The sequence below is a fragment of the Hyla sarda genome, chromosome 7 (assembly GCF_029499605.1).
Source record: "Hyla sarda isolate aHylSar1 chromosome 7, aHylSar1.hap1, whole genome shotgun sequence".
NCBI lineage: Eukaryota > Metazoa > Chordata > Amphibia > Anura > Hylidae > Hyla > Hyla sarda.
This window is the reverse complement of record NC_079195.1, coordinates 39,621,515-39,637,707: the sequence shown is the minus strand read 5'-3', so window position 1 is coordinate 39,637,707 and position 16,193 is coordinate 39,621,515. Positions and strand designations below refer to the sequence as shown.

The window sequence follows — 16,193 nt, the reverse complement described above, 5'->3', positions numbered from 1 at the left end:
AAGTTTTGCAAATGACAGTTACCATTTTTTTTAATATAATGGCCCTGATTTACTAAAAGGGGAGTGTAGGTTTCTTTGTTGGTTTTAATTTATGCACTTTTCCCTAGATTTAGCTTTTTTACACATTCTCTGATCTGTAGGGTTTTCCTCAGCTCAAATCCACCACATTTTCTGTTTAAACCTTAGTAAATATGTAGAGTTTTTGTGAAAATGTTGGGAACACGCCCCTTTTCTTTGACCATGCCCCTTTCACCAACATACACGCCCCCTTTTCAAGTTTTCACAGTAAAATGGAGAATTAGTCGGGTTTTTCATTTCTGGCGCAAATTCCGATGCAGACAGAATTTTCTGGCACAATGCACCACAATCTGGCGCACAACTCGACAAAACATGTTGGGTTTAAAATAGTAAATCAGGGCCAATGTAGATAACGTAGTTAATAACATTTTGGCCCTGATTTACTAAGAGTGTAGCGTAGGTTTCTTTGTGGGTTTTAATTCCTTACAATACTTTTTTCCACAATATTTACTAAGGTTTCTCAACATTTTCCACTTTTCCCTACTTTTTGCTCTGATCTGTCTGGTTTTCCTCAGCTCAAATCCACAAAATTTTCTGTGGAAACCTTAGTAAATATGTTGTTTTTTTTTGAAAATGTCAGGGACATGACCCTTTTTAGTGACCATGCCGCCTTTTCCAGATGGCCACACCCTTTATGTTTTGTTTTTTCAGTAAAATTGAGTTAGTTTGCTTTTTCTCAATTCTGGCACAAATTCTGGGCAAGTTCTAGCACAGATAGAATTGTTGGCGCAACGTGCCAGAAACTGGCGCACCACAAGCCGACAAAACATGTCGGGTTTGCAGTAGTAAATGAGGGCCTATATGCCTAATTGTAATCTAAATTGGTTAAAAAAAATTAGTATATTTATGGATGGAAACATGCTGTATACATCTTACCACTATGTAGTTCCTTCATTGTCCAAAACATGTCCCTACAGCTAATGCCTGGGTTATCTGGCTGGGACAAAATACAGGAAGTGTGGGCGGGGCAAGCAGGGCGGAGACCTCACTTCCTGTATTTATTCTCTGCACAGAGACACACAGGCAATAGCTGCAGGGACAAGACAGTGTTCTGGACAGTGGGGGGACCCCTAGTGGTAAGATGTATAAAACATGTTTTCATCCAAAAATATACAAATTTTTTAACCAATTTATATTACAGATATACATAAAATATTATCACCTCCATTATATAAAAAGTATTTGCAAATGACAGTTCCTATTTAAGTGTTGTTTTACCTATTCATGAATTTTAGGTTTATTAAATAATATTGCAAGTTGCAGCATCCATACAAATCTGGATCATTCCCTACGTAGTATATTGTGTACTGCATTTCTCTGTTTACTAGATATAAAAGCTTCTTCTTTTTTTAACTCAGGAGAAAACCTCCCTCTTCGTCGTCTCATCTTTTTTTAATTCATTTTCCTTTTTCATTTGCCTCTTTCTATAGATATAATGGACCCAATCTCGTGCTGAAATACATCAAAGAGAAAGGTCGGCTGGTGAATATAGCGGTGGATGAGCGGAGCTCTCCCTATTATCCCCTCCGGGATCGCCAGGGCAATGCCATCGGGGTCACTGCCTGCGATATAGACGGCGATGGACGGGAAGAGATTTATTTCCTGAACACTAACAATGCATTCTCAGGTAAGGAGAATTCTGAGAAAGCTTACACCTGACATTGAGCTGCTTTATGCTGCATTTTATGCCCCGGTATTAGATAAAATAGGAATAAGCTTGAGTCTAAAAGGCGCAAAGGCTATGAAGCAGAGATTTTCAATATGCCGCTGTAATCTCCATATTCTCCATATTTTCTGAACAAATAAATTACCGAACAGGGAATATAATACCATGGTTACAAAAAGAGCTAAATTATTACCGTATATACTCGAGTAAAAGCCGAGTTTTTAAGCACAATTTTTTGTTCTGAAAACACCCCCCTCGGCTTATACTCGAGTGAACTCTCCGCCCTCAGTGGTCTTCAACCTGCGGACCTCCAGATGTTTCAAAACTACAACTCCCAGCAAGCACGGAGTTGTAGTTTTGAAACATCTGGAGGTCCGCAGGTTCAAGACCACTGCGGCCTTCGTCATCATCCAGTGGGGGGATGATGAAGGGGGGATGATGATGGGGGGGGATGATGATAGTTGGTGATGATGAAGGGGGGGTGTGGGATGATGACAGGGGTATGATGAAAGGCGGTGATGATGAAGGGGGGATGATGACAGGGTAATGAGGAAGGGGGGATGATGAAGGGGGGGATGATGACAGGGTAATGAGGAAGGGGGGATGATGAAGGGGGAGATGATGACAGGGTGATGATTATGAGGGTGTTAATGACGGGGGTCTGGATGATAACATGGGTGGGGATGATGTATTTCCCACCCTAGACTTATAGTTGAGTCAATAACTTTTCCTGGGTTTTTTGGGTGAAATTAGGGGCCTCGGCTTATATTCGGGTCGGCTTATACTAGAGTATATACGGTAATATATTATCAAGTCTACTATTAAAAAAAAAAGAACATCGAAGCCCAGCACAGCACCACTGCATACTCCCCTCGAGCACTACAACCTCAAGGCAAATCTATAGAGCCTATCGAGATGGTGCTTAGCAGGGGGATCTTTTATTTTTATTTTTTTTTTTAGATCAACTGGAGCCAGAAAGTTATATAGATTTGTAAATTGCTTCTATATAAAAATCTTAGAAGTAATTTACAAATCTGTACAGTGACCCCCCGACCTACGATGGCCCCGACATATGATCAAATCGACATACGATGGCCTCTCAGAGGCCATCGCATGTCGATGTCAGCATCGACATACGATGCTTTTTTAAGTCGGGGCCATCGCATTAAGTGCTATCCGGCAGCGCAAAATGCTTAAGCTGCTGCCGGATAGCAGCTTAATGTTCCCCGTGTGATGCAGTAAGTATTACTTACCCCTCCACGATGCTCCGGGGTGCCCTCCGGGTCCAGCGCTGGTCTTCCGGTGTCTTCTCGGCTCTCTCCGATGACGTCAATACGCTGCTGCGCACGTCATCCAATAGGAATGGCGTACGCAGCGGCGTAATGACGTCGCTACGCAGGCCCAGTAAGGCCTTGCGTAAGACAGCAGAGGACCGGAGAAGACAGAAGAGGACCGGAGAAGACAGAAGAGGACCGGAGAAGACAGCAGAGGACCGGAGAAGACCAGGAGAGCCCAGCGGAGGCCCGGTGTCACCATCGGGAGCGGCGGGGACACCATCGGGAGCGGCGGGGACAGGTGAGTACAGCTTCCTATACTTTACATTGCACAAATCCCTCAACATACGATGGATTCGACAAACGATGGCTCGTTTGGAATGAATTACCATCGTATGTTGAGGGACCACTATATAACTTTCTGGCACCAGTTGATTTAAAGGGTAACTCTCATTAAAATCAATTTTTGCTATTGCACTCTTTATGGTAAATAAAAAATATTTCTAATATACTTTGTTTTAAAAAAAATGAAGTTTTCAATGTTTTATTTGTGCTTAAGAGCACATTTCCCCCATCTTATACACAGACTTAGGACCGAGGTCCACACACAGAAAGTGCAGCCTGGAGTGCTGAGGGGGGGGGGGGGGGTGTCCAGCCTCATCCAATCATAGCTCCTCTCACACTTAACTGCCATATGCGGTTGGTTGGACACACCCCCTCAGCACTCCAGGCTGCACTTCCTGTGTTTAAACCTCGGTCCTAAGTCTGTGGATGAGATGGGGGAAAATGTGCTCTTCAGCTTTTTTAAGCACAAATAAAACACAGAAAACTTTTTTTAAACAAAGTATATTAGAAACATTTTTTATTTACCATAATGAGTGCAATAGCAAAAAAAACTTTTTCATGAGAGTGCCCATTTAAACATTATTTTTTTTTCCAACAGAGTACCCCTTTAATACCCTAAGGTGATAGACAGTCCATAGGCGTGCGCAGCCTATTGCATTAGGGTGTGCACCCTAAAGCAAAAACTCACGCCGCGCGCGTGCGTGTATGTATATATATTTTGTATATATGTATATATATGTATATATATATATATTATGTATATACATTTTGATCAAAAAGTGCGCTGAGAGCCTCCATTTTTTGACCTAGAGCGCTGTTGCAACTTTCTTGTTTGTACATTATATATGTATATATATACACACACACACATACACATACACACACAAATACACTCTTGCTTGCATGCACACATACATAAACAGACCTGAACAATTTGCTCATGGTCTCTATGTGAATTGCACTCAGTAAACCAACCCAGGTCAGATGCTCTGTGTGAACAATATGTAGTATCATGAAAGTTTAAAACAATAAATCAGAACAATCTGTATTTAAATCTAAACTATCAGTAGGTAGCCATTTGCCCCTTTAATATGTGACATAGATGGGTCTGACTGAGGCTGAACAAATGAGTAAATGAAATAAAAATGCAGCATGAAGGAAGAAGAAATAAACTCTTAGTGTACATGGCTGAGGAAAAAAAAATCTGAAAAATATATATATAATAAATAAACAATAGCTGTTATCATTAAAGCTGGTAAAATAAAACATTAGGCTGAATAACTAGAGAATCTCTAAAAAGATGTTAGTGCTAGCGTACACTATGATAATAATAGTAATTATACAACCAATAAATTACACAATTTATTACAAATTCATGATTTAAAAAATAAAAAAATCACCTCTAGCTGATATTGGCTGCCGTAAGCCGTTCTGGGAGAGTAGGATACCGAGAGTAATGCCGCTGGTATTGCACAGTAACCACCTGGCCTTGCCGCCCTCACCCTTGTGTTTCCATGACTCTGCATTCGCGTGAGAGGTCTGGTGGAGCAACATGTCCGTCCTACCAGGGCCGGTTTTAGGCTTAGCGTGGCCCTGGGCAAAATCAAAAGTGGGGCCCCAAAAGTCGTAATTGTGCACTTACCAGATTTGCACTTTTTTGGTCACTTCAATATCTAAAAAGCAATTGAAAAGTTCCATCAAGACAAAAATGGTACCGATAAAAACTACAAATCACAGCGCAAAAAATGACCCTCATACATCCCTATATACCGAAAAATAAAAGAGTTTTATAGGGATCAGGATAGTAAAATTACATATTTTTGTATAGTTCCCCCACATTAGGTTGGCAGCATAGTTCCCCCACATTAGGTTGGCAGTATAGTTCCCCCACATTAGGTTGGCAGTATAGTTCCCCCACGTTATTTTGTAGTTCCGCCACATTAGGCTGTAGTTCCCCCACCTTAGGTTGTAGTTCCCCCACATTAGGTTGTAGTTCCCCCACATTAGGTTGGCAGTATAGTTTCCCCACATTAGCTGCAGTATAGTTCCCCCACATTAGGTGCAGTATAGTTCCCCCACATTAGGTGCAGTATAGTTCCCTACATTAGGTGCAGTATAGTTCCCCACATTTGGTGCATATACAGTGTATGGCTGGAGGCTATATGCCTGTGTACTGCCCCACTTCAGTGCTCCGTCCAATCTACTGCTATGTCCTATAGGCCATAGCAGTAGGTCCCGGGACTGGGGGAGTGGTGGTCGGAGCACTGAAGATGATGTGTGCTCTGTTCCTATGGGTGCACTCATGGAACATCAGTGATGTCCCTACGTGCGCTACCTCCCGGCGGCCCCTGCATTTTTAAAGTTAACGCGGAGCCGCAGAAAGGTACCTGGGACATCCTTGTGTCCCAAAAAGACGCAGGGATGTCCTGAATCTGACGGGGCCCCCTGCTGGCAGCTCAGTGGCGGATCCCCCCCTTGGCTGCAGCATGGAGGTGATAGAGCCTCAAGTTTGAGGCTTGATTAGGGTGTGCCCAGGCACACCCAGCACACCCCGTGCGCACGCCTGTGAGACAGTCATTCATTAGAAGTATAGGAAAATAGAAGTGGAAGTATAGGAAAATAATGGAGCAGCTCAATCATGGCTTCATAATGCTTTAAATGTTTTTTTTTTTTTTCAAAACAACTGGTGCCAGAAAGTTAAACAGTTTTGTAAATTACTTCTATAAAAAAAAAATCTTAATCCTTCCAGTACTTATCAGCTGCTGTATGCTCCAGAGGAAGTTGTGTAGTTCTTTGTAGTCTGACCACAGTGCTCTCTGCTGACACCTCTGTCCATGTCAGGAACTGTCCGGAGCAGGATAGGTTTGCTTTGGGGATTTGCTTCTACTCTGGACAGTTCCTGACATGGACAGAGGTGTCAACAGAGAGCACTGTGGTCAGACTGATAAGAACAATTCAACTTGCTCTGGAGCATACAGCAGCTGATAAGTCCTGGATGGATTAAGATTTTTTTAATAGAAATAATTTACAGATCTGTTCAACTTTCTGGAGCCAGTTGATATGAATTTTTTTTTACCCACCAGAGTACCCCTTTAATCCATACAACGGAAAATAGGACAGCTGGGAGTACAACAGACCTAGGAACATGTTTTCTAGTTTGTTTTGTTTCCACTAAGGCACAAGTGGAGCCTGTCGACGGGCCTTAGCTGTTCTACGGTTCCCCCTAGGTCTGTTGTTCGCCCAGCTGTTCTGTTTTCCGTTGTATGGATTAAAGGGGTTCTCCGGTGCTTACACATCTTATCCCCTATCCAAAGGATAGGGGATAAGATGCCGGATCACGGGAGTCCCGCCGCTGGGGACCCCCGGGATCTTGCACGCGGCACCCCGTTTGTAATCAGTTCCCGGAGCGTGTTCGCACCGGGTCTGATTACGGGCGACCACCGGGCCGGCAGCGTGTGACGTCACGCCCCCACCCCTCAATGCAAGCCTACGGGAAGGGGCGTGACAGCTATCCCGCAATCTGGGATAAGATGTGTAAGCACCGGAGAACCCCTTTAAAGCATTTTGAAGCCATCACTTACATCTTATGAATGTGGATATTATCAAGTCTTGTTGGACATTTCATCTGATCCGGTGGACCTTGTATCCGGACCAGCACCCGGTGGCTGCATCGTTCCACTACATCACTGGGAGCTCTATAAGTTGTGTCTTTGCTACACAACAACACTAGGTGAGCGATCACCTGGAAGGAACTTTGAGGCCTCTAGGAAGGTAGAATATCGGAAAAGTAAGTACGTTTTCTGATTCACAAGGTATAAACTTCCAACCACATCGCAGCATTGGTGAGTATTCAGGACTTGGAGAATGAAAATGACTGGGATAGTGGCTTCAATATAGAGTAGATTTTTGTCCCTTTATGACTCTCAGTAAGGATTGGGCTCTATGTGTTGGTGGCACTGGCCAAAAAGTACATACCGTATATACTTGAGTATAAGCCGAGTTTTTCAGCACGATTTTTCGTGCTGAAAACACCCCCCTCGGCTTATACTCGAGTGAACTCTCCGCCCTCAGTGGTCTTCAACCTGCGGACCACCAGATGTTTCAAAACTACAACTCCCAGCATACACGGACAGCCATCGGCTGTCCGGGCATGCTGGGAGTTGTAGTTTTGAAACATCTGGAGGTCCGCAGGTTGAAGACCACTGTTCAGACATTGACAGGTGGTGATGATGAAGGGGGGGGGGGGATGATGACAGGTGGTGATGATGAAGGGGGGGGGGTGTGGGATGATGACAGGAGGATGATGACAGGCGGTGATGATGAAGGGGGGTGTGGGTTGATGACAGGAGGATGACGCCAGGCGGTGATGATGAAGGGGGTGTGGGATGATGACAAGGGGATGATGACAGGTGGTGATGATGAAGGGGGGTGTGGGTTGATGACAGGAGGATGATGATGAAGGGAGGGTGTGGGATGATGACAGGCGGTGATGATGAAGGGGGGTGTGGGATGATGACAGGCGGTGATGATGAAGGGGAGGTGTGGGATGATGACAGGGGGATGATGACAGGCGGTGATGATGAAGGGGGGTGTGGGATAATGACAGGTGGTGATGATGAAGGGGGGTGTGGGATGATTACAGGGGGATGATGACAGGCGGTGATGATGAAGGGGGATGTGGGTTGATGACAGGAGGATGATGATGAAGGGAGGGTGTGGGATGATGACAGGCGGTGATGATGAAGGGGGGTGTGGGATGATGACAGGCGGTGATGATGAAGAGGAGGTGTGGGATGATGACAGGAGGAAGATGACAGGCGGTGATGATGAAGGGGGGTGTGGGATAATGACAGGGGGATAATGACAGGTGGTGATGATGAAGGGGGGTGTGGGATGATTACAGGGGGATGATGACAGGCGGTGATGATGAAGGGGTGTGTGGGATAATGACAGGGGGATGATGACAGGCGGTGATGATGAAGGGGGGTGTGGGATGATGACAGGTGGTGATGATGAAGGGAGGGTGTGGGATGATGACAGGGGGATGATGACAGGCGGTGATGATGAAGGGGGGTGTGGGTTGATGACAGGAGGATGATGATGAAGGGAGGGTGTGGGATGATGACAGGCGGTGATGATGAAGGGGGGTGTGGGATGATGACAGGCGGTGATGATGAAGGGGAGGTGTGGGATGATGACAGGGGGATGATGACAGGCGGTGATGATGAAGGGGGGTGTGGGATAATGACAGGGGGATAATGACAGCTGGTGATGATGAAGGGGGTGTGGGATGATTACAGGGGGATGATGACAGGCGGTGATTATGAAGGGGTGTGTGGGATGATGACAGGGGGATGATGACAGGTGGTGATGATGAAGGGAGGGTGTGGGATGATGACAGGGGGATAATGACAGGTGGTGATGATGAAGGGGGGTGTGGGATGATGACAGGCGGTGATGATGAAGGGGGGTGTGGGATAATAACAGGGGGATAATGACAGGTGGTGATGATGAAGGGGGGTGTGGGATGATTACAGGGGGATGATGACAGGCGGTGATGATGAAGGGGTGTGTGGGATGATGACAGGGGGATGATGACAGGTGGTGATGATGAAGGGAGGGTGTGGGATGATGATAGGGGGATGATGACAGGCGGTGATGATGAAGGGGGGTGTGGGATAATGACAGGGGGATAATGACAGGTGGTGATGATGAAGGGGTGTGTGGGATGATTACAGGGGGATGATGACAGGCGGTGATGATGAAGGGGTGTGTGGGATGATGACAGGGGGATGAAGGGGGGTGTGGGATGATGACTGGAGGATGACAGGCGGTGATGATGAAGGGGGAATGATGTATTTCCCATCCTAGGCTTATAGTCGAGTCAACAACTTTTCCTGGGTCTTTGGGGTGAAATTAGGGGCCTCAGCTTATATTCGGGTCGGCTTATACTAGGGCATATACGGTACTTCTATTTCCTGTGGTGATTAATGAGTCGTACTAGGCTCAATCTAGGTCGTAGTTGTGACTATTCAATAGTAAAGTAACAATGAAAACAAGATGAAGTGAGCTTCTGGATTTACAAGTAAAGGTTTGGATAAGACAGGTTCTTGCCAGTCTCTATTTATTGTTGTGTGAGAAATATAACATATGGGTCATGTGAATGACTTTGTGACATGGTTCACAATTCACCAGCAGTAGATTATAAAACAATAAAAATTAAAAAAAAATGTGCCTAATAGGCAAAAATGTATCTCACCCAATGAATACCAATGTGAGTGAATCATGAAGTGTTTTGCAAAACGTAAAGAAGCATTCCTGGAAAATGTTATTTTTTGCTTATAAAGTGCAGCATTGGCTATTATTAGAGAATAATGTAGAGGTCCTTGTGTATACCTTCTGCTTACCTCTTTTAGCTGATGTGGCAGGCATGAGTTGTACTTCATTTTGGATGTAAATAGATCACTAAAATCTTTGCTAAATCTGCCTACGTTTCCCATGACTCCTCTGGATGGGGTGTGTGGCATTTGATCACTGCACCTGGTCATCGAATCAGGCTGCTGATGCTGGAGCTAAAACAGGTGAGCTCACTAGAATCATAAGTGGGTTGAGGTCAGTTCACATCATGTGCAATTTGGATGCATTTTCTTATTTAAAGTTTTTATTTAATTATACAATGACACGAGGTGATGAAGTGAAGTAATTGGACCTATAACCACAATTCATGCATTTCAGAATGATATAACATATTTCGGCTATGTACCCACGTTGAATGCTTATTGCGTTTTTCACTTTTTTCCTCATTTAGGATGTTTCTGTTGCAATTTTCGAAAATTACAGTACAAATGACACATTTACACAGTTGTGGTAAAATAGCAAAATGTATGTATAAATTTTAGGAAAACCTCTAAATATACAAAATATCCTGATCCCATAAAGATAGCAGGCGTAGCTAGGAAGGGAGTGGTCTACGAGTTAGTAGGAGGGGATCTGGTTGGTCCTGAAGGCATCCTGTGGTTCAAAGGAAGTCAGCTGACCCAGGACTGACATCCTGTTCTGACACATTAAAGTGGTACTCTGGTGGAATTTTTTTTTTTTTTAAATTAACTGGTGCCGGAAATGTAAACTGTTAAACAGATTTGTAAATTACTTCTATTTAAAGGAAAACTGTCAGCTTTCTTCCCCCGCACTAACCAGCAGTACAGAGTGGTAGTGCGGAGGACGCTGATCAGTTTAGTCCTTACCATGCCCGGATCCGCCGCTCCGTTCGGCCATAATCTTCTATTTTTGGTATATGCTAATGAGGTGCTAACTGGCACCGGCAGGGCTAACTGTCACTCTGTCAGTGCCGGGCCGCAGCGCTGCCCAGCTCATCAATCTTCCTCCCCTCTCTCTTCATTACAGAACGGGGAGAAGAGGGAAAGGCAAAGGGAGGCGAGGAATATTGATGAGCTGGGCGGCGCTGCAGCCCGACACTGACGTCAGAGTGCCAGTTAGCACCTCATTTGAATATACCTAAAATAGAAGATTACAGCTGATTGGCGCGGCAGATCCGGGCACGGTAAGGATCAAACTGATCAGCGTCCCCCGCACAACCAACCAGTACCGCATGTTAGCGCGGGGGGGGAGAAAGCTGACAGTTTTCCTTTAAAAATCTTAATCCTTCCAGTACTTATTAGCTGCTGTATGTTCCAGAGAAAGTTCTTTTCTTTTTGAATGTCTTTTCTGCCTGACCACAGTGCTCTCTGCTGACACCTGTCTGTATCAGGAACTGATCAGAGAAGAAGCAAATCCCTATAGCGAACCTTTCCTGCTTTGGACAGTTCCTGATACAGACAGAGGTCGCAGCAGAGAGCACTGTGGTCAGACTGGAAAGAACTACACAACTTCCTCTGTAGTATACAGCAGCTGATAACTACTGAAAGGATTAAGATTTTTAAATAGAAGTAATTTACAAAATAATTTATAAAGAGTGTGGTGGGGTTAGTGGGTAGAAACAAGAGCAATCACAGAAAGAGTGTTTATAGTTTTGGGGCACCCCTTCCACAGGCCACACCCCTGCTTAAGAAATGTTGCAAGCTGTCAATAAATATATCAAAAGAACAAAATTCAGCGGAGTGAATAGAGCTGGACGGAGCCAGCTCCCTGCGCCAAAGCAGGTTGTCGCGCCCGCCCCGATAACCAGGGTTCCGTGGACCAACGGACAGAGTCCTGGCATACAACATAGGGACAGACTATTACTATGTATATCTGCTGCCATTTCTTTTTCCCTACAGGAAACATAGGGATAGTAGAATTTCTTTTTGCAGCTGGATGATCTGTCACCTATGCCAAGGACCTATATAATATCTTTTATATTGATCTAGTATATCTTCTATAACGATTTTGTACATAATATATGCCTCCCTGAGGACGCCATTGAAACATATGGCAGAAACGCGTCGGTGGTATAATATATTGGTGGTATAATACATTGCTACTCAATATCGGTAACAAATAGTTACTAATTATCTGTGGCACAGGTTGAGTGTTTCCTTTGCTCCAAGAAGGATCCTGCTCCCTGCGGTCTGTATATATTTATTATAATGGTGTTGGAACCAAACACATTTTTGGGTGATTTTTAATGATCCAAATAAAAGTTATATTTTAGGCACTACCCTGAACACTTTTATGATTTTGTTCTTTTGATATATTTCGAATGCTGGGTGGAATTGCGCTAAAGCGCGGTCTGACGTGGGACCTAATACATCTACGTTTAGTGATTAAAGCTGTCAATAAAAACAAGAAAACACAGGTTTCTTTGCATGAAATATCTTGGACTGAGATTTTTATTTCAGACGTGGGTGAAAACAGCCCAATTTAAGAAGTTTTTCCCCCCCGAACGAATCACCACTAAATATTTCCTTTTTTCTGCGATGTGTTAGAGTTTGATGGGTTTGTCAGCTGGTACAAGCTGCGCTGTTTGACACGGTGATATACTGTATGACAGGAAAATATTTTAGCTAAAAAACATTATGCTCGAATTCTTTACAGACAGTTGTTGTGGCTCCGTCACTGTTCAGTTATGAATGTGTGTGATCATTTTAATGTTTTATAAATCAAGAACAGTTGTCATTTTGCTGCACTTATTTATTCTAATAGAGATCTAAACCCTCATTTCACATGTAAAGGCCTATATTCGAAAAGCAGTGTACACCACCTGTATTAAGTAACTATATTATAAATGTGGCTAACAGAGATATGAAACACATTTGGACCAAGCTGTACCATTTTTCTTATCATTCCCCAAATTTGAAAATTGATAAGTAAAGTAGGCATAGTCTTTGAATAGACATACAGTTGAGGAAAAAAAGTATTTGATCCCCTGCTGATTTTGTATGTTTGCCCGCTGACAAAGACATGATCAGTCTATAATTTTAACAACAACAACAACAAAATCTAGAAAATAATGCATTTCTAATTGATTTTCATTTTACTCTTTTTTTATAGAGGTAACAAGCTGAGATTAGGAGCACTCTCTTAAAGGTGTACTCCACTGGAATTTTTTTTTTTTATAAATCAACTAACTAATCAACTAATGCCAGAAAGTTAAACCGAATTGTAAATAACTTTTATTTAAAAATCTTAACCCTTTCATTACTCATCAGCTGTTGTATGCTACACATGAAGTTATTTTCTTTTTTAATTTCCTTTCTGTCTGACCACAGTGCTCTAAGGGGTTAACTGGGTACTCTGGTGGGGGGGGGGGAATTTCGGGGGGAAATTTTTTTTTTTCAAAACAACTGGTGCCGGAAACTTAAACAGATTTGTAAATTACTTCTATAAAAAAAAAATCTTAATCCTTCCAGTACTCATCAGCTGCTGTATGCTCCAGAATAAGTTGTGTAGTTCTTTGCAGTCTGACCACAGTGCTCTCTGCTGACACCTCTGTCCATGTCTGGAACTGTGCAGAGCAAGATAGGTTTGCTATCGGGATTTGCTCCTGCTCTGGACAGTTCCTAAAATGGACAGAGGTGTCAGCAGAGAGCACTGTGGTCAGACAGAAAGGAAATTGAAAATTAAAAGAACTTCCTCTGTAGTATACAGCAACTGATAAGTACTGGAAGGATCAAGATTTTTAAATAGAAGTAATTTACAAATCTGATTAACTTTCTAGCATCAGTTGATTAAAAAATTATTTTTCCAGTGGAGTACCCCTTTAAAGGTAGTGCTCTTAATCTCAGCTTGTTACCTCTAGAAAATATACTTGTCCACAGAAGAAATCAATTATTCAGATTGCAAACTCTCCACCATGGCCAAGACCAAAGAGTTTTTTTTGTTTTTTTTAATAGAGCCGAGGAACGTGCTCTAGAATCACCCAAAGTGCAAGAAAAAGGGCAAAATGTGTTACACTAAAAAAAACGTGCACAGAGGAGGCAGTCTATCACAAGCCCTTTCCCAACAAACCTTTCCCTTTGCCTCTAGACCAAAACGTACTTGCGAGGTTCCAGGTTCGATGTCCCTTTTTCTCCGAAACTACTAAGGGACCTCAAATGCTCCTCGCATCCCCCTTGACAAAGAGTTGTCCAAGGATGTCAGGGACAAGATTGTAGATGGGCTACAAGACATCGCCAAGGAGCTTGGGGAGAAGTTTACAACAATTGGTGCAAATGTTTGCAAATGAAATACTGTAGCGTCCGCAAGGTCCCTTTGCTCAAGAAAGCTCATGTACAGGCCCGTGTGATATTTTACTAATGAATCTCTGAATCATTCAGATGATTCATTTATTTCACTGAGTAACATGCAAATCAATTAATCAATTCAAATGTGTTTTTCTGGATTTCTTTGTTGTTATTCTGTCAAATAAAACTACCATTAAAATTATAAACTGATCATTCCTTTTTGTAAACGTACAAAATCCCCAGGGGATCAAATAATCTTTTTTTTCTTTCACTATAGTTTCTTCCACTGTAGTTAAAATAAACCAAATGTATTAAATGTGGACCAGAATGTGTCAGGGACCACAGTAATGGCATGTTCACCTTTTGGAATCTTTGCCCAGAAATATTGGGAAAGCATCAGACACTGATTAGCCCAGTAAATAGAGCATGTGTCCACATACACCCATTTCTACTCACACAATACATTTACCTCTGTGTTAGCCCATACCTCTCGCATGTCTTCATTCTAGGACAAAAGGCTGAAGAAGGGTCAGGGGCACCGAAAACGTACAGCTGAAAGTAAGGGGCATGGGACCCACAGAAAAGGCAGCTCTGCATACACTGCTTTCTGGTCATGACCTCCTGTGTGACCTTTGCAGGCTGCCCTGTGGTCAGTCTTCCCCCTTTCTCTTCTCTATTACCCAATGACTGATGGGAGCTTAAAGGGGTACGCCAGTGCTCCAGCGCTCTGAACATTTTGCTCAGAACTCTTGATGCCGGAGGCCATGATCATGACGTCATAACCACACCCCTTGTGATGCCATGCCACGCCCCCTCCTTTCATGTCTATGAGAGGGGGCGTGTTGGCCGACACGCCCCCACCCATAGACATGAATAGAGGGGCCATGGCATCACGAGGGACTGCAGGAACCCGCTGTTTGTTTAGAATGCCGGGTGTTGCGGAAGATCGTGGAGAGCCTCAGCAGCGGGACCCCCACGATCAGGCATCTTATTCCCTATCCTCCTTGCTAGCTATGCAACTGCTACTGTTGGGCTGGCCTCTTCTGTTAGTAGCCTCATGGCAGAAGTGCCCCTGCCTCCACTGATCACAAAAATACAGATAAATTGTCCCCCAAGTAAATGGAGCAGCAGCACACGCTCGGCCACCACTCCATTCCCTTTCTATGGGATTATGGGGCTTCTGATCATTTTGAAGTTCACTGCTTGGCAAAGTTTGGAAGCCCCATAATGGTGGTCAAGCATACACATCGCCTCTCCATTCACTCAAGATACACTGACCTCCATTCTTGTGATCAATGGTGGTTCCAACAGTTGTACCCCAACAGATCAGATACTTATCACCTATCCTTTAGATAGGGGATACCATTGAATTTTTTGATAATCCATTTATCTACACCTAAATCATTAATACACCTTGACCATACACTTGTTTTTATAAAGACCACTTTTTATTATAAGTGCAGCTGAAACGCATTGGAGCTACAGTCTCTGGAGTCTTGTTGAATAAATGAGAAATTCTTTAGCCTCCAAGGCTCTTGGAACCTTAATATTTGCTTTTAGATTCATGTGTTGCCCTGCACAGGGAGTGACTGATATCGGAGCCAATGATATCAGAACGCACGAAATAGTGCACTGGTCCTTGAGTATTTATGATACACATCTTAAAGGAGCATTGTAACAGGGAAGAATAGAGCCCATCCATTCACACAGCCGACAAAGACAAACTTTAGATGTACTGTCTCTATAAGTAGCATCATGTTCTCCGTGTCACAGACCATTATGTCTTTGCTTGATACGTATTATACTTATTATTTAAACATTTCCTTAGAATTATATTATCCAGCGTGACTCATTCTTTTTAGTACAATATGCTGAGCGATCAGACTTCCCACTTACCTGGGCTGAATGAATGTATTGCAGTAAGTGGTGTTTATTTCACATTAATGAATGCAGCCCACACAGTTGCCTTAGTTAATGAAGTGGGAAGCCGGCGAGCAGAGTTTTATGTCTCAGGTAGAAGACTGAAGTTGTATAATATTTCGTAAGAATCTGCCAAAGAAATCTATTACAATTAGTTAAAATTTGAGACAAGTGTAAGATCAGTGTTGCGGCAAAAGATCTCAAGATAAAGCTTTGGGTGAGCTCCAGTATATTAGTTTGGACTCTTTA

General features: G+C 43.3%; 1 protein-coding gene across 4 annotated transcripts in view; it reads left to right on the top strand.

The window, feature by feature from the left end:
• CRTAC1 (cartilage acidic protein 1) overlaps positions 1-16,193 on the top strand; it is a 661,264-nt gene that overhangs the window by 219,990 nt on the left and 425,081 nt on the right. For all 4 annotated transcript variants that reach the window (XM_056531343.1, XM_056531341.1, XM_056531342.1 and 1 more), the window contains exon 3: positions 1,509-1,705. In XM_056531343.1, coding sequence (XP_056387318.1) covers positions 1,509-1,705 — 197 coding nt within the window. The remainder of the gene's footprint in view (positions 1-1,508; positions 1,706-16,193) is intronic.